This window comes from Homarus americanus, unplaced genomic scaffold (genome assembly GCF_018991925.1).
Source record: "Homarus americanus isolate GMGI-L3 unplaced genomic scaffold, GMGI_Hamer_2.0 scaffold4838, whole genome shotgun sequence".
NCBI lineage: Eukaryota > Metazoa > Arthropoda > Malacostraca > Decapoda > Nephropidae > Homarus > Homarus americanus.
In genome coordinates this window covers 6,011-11,763 of record NW_024753402.1, presented here as the reverse complement: position 1 = coordinate 11,763, position 5,753 = coordinate 6,011, and the positions used below count along the sequence as shown (strand labels likewise).

The 5,753-nt window shown below is 38.4% G+C and overlaps 1 protein-coding gene across 1 annotated transcript; it reads left to right on the top strand.

Annotated features, from left to right (window-relative positions):
- Positions 1 to 2,165: 2,165 nt before the first annotated feature.
- LOC121855346 (probable glutamate receptor) lies at positions 2,166 to 5,368 on the top strand (the record flags this gene model as incomplete). Its single annotated transcript, XM_042350241.1, has 3 exons — positions 2,166 to 2,256; positions 2,621 to 2,779; positions 5,221 to 5,368. Coding segments are annotated over 3 exons (398 nt in total), but the record flags the coding sequence as incomplete, so codon positions are not given.
- Between the last annotated feature and the right edge of the window lie 385 nt (positions 5,369 to 5,753).

Sequence of the window (5,753 nt, the reverse complement as noted above, 5' to 3'; positions counted from 1 at the left end):
TCCATCATCACTACATATAACACCACCATCATCACTACATATAACAACATCCATCATCACTACATATAACATCATCCATCATCACTACATATAACACCATCCATCATCACTACATATAACACCATCCATCATCACTACAGAGTCGGTAAAGTAGTTGCCGAGATTCTCGTGTGGACACACAAACCCACAAACACACAAACAAACACACAGAGAAATCCCGAACCAGCACAAGAGCACTTAAATTTACTAAACAAAATGAATTGTCCGTGACCCGTGGAAGGATAGCGTCTGTGACTGGGATGAATGAGACACACTGTAAAATTTACACTTATATTCCCTCCAACACTACAAACACAATCAAATAATGGTACACCAATATGCGCACTTCTTAACCTGAACTTAAAATACTACTCTGGGGAATAAAAGTTATACATGATGTTGAAATTATTAGAAACTCAGGCAATGCCTCATTAGAGGACAATAAGTTTAAAGTATTAAGAAATGTTGCTTGCACACATGAACCAGGCCATAAGGGCTTTCAACAAAATGTCAATCACTGAGAAAATGGTATTAAAAAAATAAGAAATTAATAACTCTACAATGAATAGGCCTTAAGGGCACTCACCAAAATTATATCCAGCACTGAGAAAATGGTATAAAAATCAGAACTTATTAACCCCACCCTGAATAGGCCTTCAGGGCGCTTAACAAAATTATATTACCCCAACAGATACACACCTCCTAACCTAACTTAAACACTACTCTGGGGAACAAAGGTTATACTTGAGATTGACATTATAAGGAAATATTAAATGCACACAGCATACATTAGGAACTGAGAAAATAGTATTAACTACACACAAAAATATTGTCACTATTATTAAGAAGTTACTGAGTCCACCAATACCCGTGAACCATGCTTCCTAACCTAACACACACACAGATTCCACCTGCACTCCGTTGTCGTTTAAGGCACAACCAACAGGCACCAGTAGTTTAAGGCCCAAATCAGCCTTTCTCCACCTTGGAAAGTTTACCTCTAAGCTCCACTGACTCTTGGCACCCAGTGTGCGACCCTGTATCACTCAGCTAGCTTCACTTTACCCCCAGTACATCCATGAAGCGGAAGGGAGTGAGCCAATCAGACCTTGTACAGTTGAGAGAAGCTTTAGCTTCCCGTTAGCAAAAGGGTTTCACTAAGCTGCTTGAGATATGTGGTATTGTGAGCCTAGGTAGAGGAGAGCTGATGACCCCAACGATCGTCCGGTCGTTAGCTGGGCACCCAGACGGCTAGGTTCACTCAAGAGCTTCTTTGCTACCCCGCTAAACAGTGACAGGCCTACACTGATTGGTCCAACGGCGACAATCGCCAATCCTCAATCATCAACGGCAGTCTCAAACGGCAGTCAATGTCTCGCAGTCATCACTCTCCCAGTCAAGTGGGTTCTGAAGGAAACCCTGAAATTAACTCACTGTTAGCTCTTGATAACTTTATCACTGCCCTATCTAACCCCTATCTGAGATCGAATGAGATTTACTTGTTATACTGATGTTAAATAAACGAAGGAACCAGGTCACGCGATCCGTCTCTCCTGGGTACAGCACAGAGGTGGTCCATGACCTCTCTCACAGCTCCCCAGCCATGCTTGCTCACTGGTTCACGCTTTCCAGGAGTGACTTATTTACCAGAGGATTAACAGCTTAATTAGGACGTACGCAACATTTTCAGACTAGGAAACGATCTATAATTATTTTCAATTTAATAACTGATATTTAATTTCATGATTCGCGTTCCTATTAACTCGGTAAATTACATTAAATATCGTATAGGCCTAGTTCCACAACCTCTCGCTACGTGAGTGGGAGAGCAGTCTTCCCTCAGACGACCTTGAACTCAGCATCGCCAATGGCGCGGCGTTTGAAATTACACTGAAATTTCTGAATATTACATATATATATATATATATATATATATATATATATATATATATATATATATATATATATATATATATATATATATATAACTGGATCTCCTGAACATTAATCACGCGAATGCAACTTCAGGAGATCAGGTTAGGTAATGTTAGTATTAGGATGGTTAATCTTCAGGTGATAACAAGCTTTTTATTTTTAATACTAACTAGTGATTCTGGTGTTTGCAGCTATGAGCTCGTCCAGCCCTCTGACCACATCTGGGGAGGTCCTCAGCCTGACGGATCCTGGACTGGCTTGTTGGGGATGCTACAGAGAAAGGTGGGTCGTGGGAGATGAGTCAATGATCTACATCTTCCTGTATATGTCCATACAATTGATGGGTCACAGCATGGGGCTTTCAACTGAAGCATTTTACCACAGAATTAAGAATTATTGTAGTGTAAAGCCATACTTGTATGTTTCAGTTGCTTCAAATACAGTTTTTCTGGGTTTTAGAAGCAATACATTAAAGATTCCTCATCTCCTCAAGAATAATTTCTATTAAAATTAGTAATAAAACCACAAAAATAAATAAAATAATACAAAAATATGTGAGCAATATTTAACAAATATTTCAAGAGCAGGTGGGAAAAGCTTTTAGATAGGTAATGCAAATTTATGCTTCGAGAGATGAATTCTACAGGACGTGGAATTTGCTGTGGGGCCCTTCGGTGTGACGCCTCAGCGGGAGACGGTGTGTGACTTCTCCCATCCCTTCTTCAGCGAGAACAACGCCATTCTCATGATCCGACCCACCCTGCAGAGCGACATGTCAGGCTTCCTCAAACCCTTCGCTATGGAGGTGTGTAAAGAGTAATATGGAGTCTCTCTCTCTTTGAATGATTGATTATTATTTATATTTACAAGATAGTTATTTGTCCGGTCACTGACCATCCCTTAATTCCACTATTTGTCTAGCATTCGTTCTGATTGGACGAGGCTCATGAAGCTGTTGACGTCATTATGAGCCATTAATTAGTGAATTCGGTCAGTTTAAGTTTGGCGGATGAATATGTAGACATTATTGCTCGTAGGTAATGCTTTTAAATTCTTTGAGGAAGTGAAATATTTTACGAAAAAGTTTGAACGATCTGATCCATGACTTTACATAAGAGTTTGCAGAACAATGTTTGTATAAAGGGAGTCAACGTTAGGTCAGGTTAGGGTTGGATAAGTTATTTAAGTTTTAGGTTAGGTTTGATTACGTTTGGATAGGTAATCAGCATAATCAGCCTCAAGCAATCAGACCGAATGCTGGACAAATAGTAGAATAAGTAAAGGTACAGTACGTGACTAGATAAATAACTACAACCTTATACTTAAGTTAAATAATTTCGCAATGTCGGCTAATTTAGTATCTCTAGACTTGCAGAGGTGGCCAGACTTTCGTGTGACTGGATCTACTTTGTCCATGGTTATTCAAGCGTAATCTACTGGCACAATTTTTCTTAGCCACTAGCATATAATGGATAGATTTTGAGAGAGAGAGAGAGAGAGAGAGAGAGAGAGAGAGAGAGAGAGAGAAATTTGGCTGATTTTTGTTAGTGGGATCATTTTTTGTAACAATATTAATTAAATATTCCCCAAATTATTTGCATGTGTCTTTCCTTGCTAAATGACTGCTAGATGTAAAGACAAAATGTCATAAATGTTGTTACCAATAATGGAGATAACAAAAATCGCATTTTTTTTTTGATAACGGACGGGTCGTGCGCTTGGTAGTGGTGCCGAGTGCTGTACTGTACTTGTAGGATCCCTGCTAGAGTCAGTGAGGACCATATTCCATAGGTTCAGTGTTATTACAGTAAGAAACTAGTAGTTAGTGTCAAACACGCTACCTCAGTGCCACCGAATCTCTCTTTTTCTCATAATTCTCTTAGGTCTTATTTTGATAATTATACATCTTTCCAGAAACATCACAGAGGATCTAAAATGTAGTAAATAAGAATTAAATTACTCTAAGCACATGACATGTATCGTCGATCAGAATCAGTTTATTATGCCTATATATATACAAAACACTACAATTGTTATATGTCATAAGACAAATCTTTAATGTAAACAATAATAAGACATCCCACAAACACTGGTATCTACAGGCACGTTTCCTTATGACAATTTTACTCTCACAATCGGTGAAACCGATATCGCAGCGTTCTCCATCACACAATTTCACTGTTCTTTACCGATCTAACTGGGATAAGTGTGCGATGTCCATAATGCACAGTGGCAAAGAAGGGAGAGAATGTTGCCCGTGACCAATGTCAACATCAACCAAAAAGGGCTGCCCAAATGATGCAGTCGGCGTATCAAGAGGATTTTTTTATTAACTATTATTAACAACATAGTAGGATAGTTATTGACAAGTTAAATAGAAATATTCATCCACTTGTTGTGAACTGTTATTTTAGTGTCAAATATCATGAAGCAGTCTAGTTTCCACGTAAATACAATGTAAACTGTTAAAATTAAATAAGGAGGATTTGTGTTTGGGATATCCAAAGAAATGGATTAGGTATTTTTTTTTTATGACCGGCGCTGCGTTCATAAATATTAACAAAATATTCAGCAAAAACAAAAACAAAAATTATACATATTTATAAATGTAGTGTTTTCAGTGCAAATAAGCGATTATGGTAGAAAATAGAAGAAAACCTAACACAACATAACCTCAGGTAAGAACTACTATTTTACCTAATCATAGGGGTTTTATTTATAGTAAATGCTATTAATTAATGACTCCATCATATGAATCCAAGAATTAATTATTTCCTTGTAATATTCCATCTAAGAATCGCTGTTCATTTGTTTAAATTTCTTGCTGATGCTCGTCCCATTCATCCGTTCAAATAGTACGAAAAGAATACAGATCTAACAGGAGCAGGAAAAAGTGCCTTTCGTTTATCCTCAACACTTAGCATTTTCGTTTAAGGCTGCGTCTTATATGTAGTTATTTTCTTTGATATTATGGAGCCGCCAGGAAAGACATAACGTTAGTCACTATATACTCTTAAGGTTACCCCCCGTTTTAAAACGCTAATGAATGCAGTGGGTATATTGCTGGTTCACTATAAGAGTAGTTGGTGGATTTTTATAGTAATGCAATTCAAATCCCTGTGTAATGTAAGAAAGCAGTATTGTATAAAAATTAAATTATAGTATTTAGGGAAAATTTTCATCACATTTTACAAATATAATTTTCTATTCAACCCAAAAAATAACAGGAATCTCCCCGTGGTTTAGGTGTGGATGTTGACGATAGTGAGCCTGGTGACCGTGGTGTTGGCAATAGCGCTGGTAGTGAAAGCTGAGGCCAATGTCTTCAACTTACTCTCGCGCGACACCTTCGCGCAGGCCGCTATGTGGGGAGTTAAAACACTCACGCAGGAGAGTAAGTGATACCTACTGCTTCATGTTTCTGTGAGTCGACAGCGTGCGTTTGGGGGCACAATGACTTATCCACATTATATATATATATATCTATATATATATATATATATAATCAACACCTCAACCCGCCAGGATTCGAACCCACGGCCCACGAGCCCATGACTGTAACCGGGGAACGCTAACCACTGGACCACCAGGATACTAAAAGCAGTCCTAGACTCTGTTATATTTCACACAAAGCCTGTTCAACGAGCTTATGGCGCCGTGAACCTCTAATGGGGACTACCCGTATCACTTAGGTGGTCAGAGTAACGTTTTACCAAATCCGGCTTCGAAACACGAGGATCCATATATATTTCATTAGCCCAATAAACAAGCGGACTTCT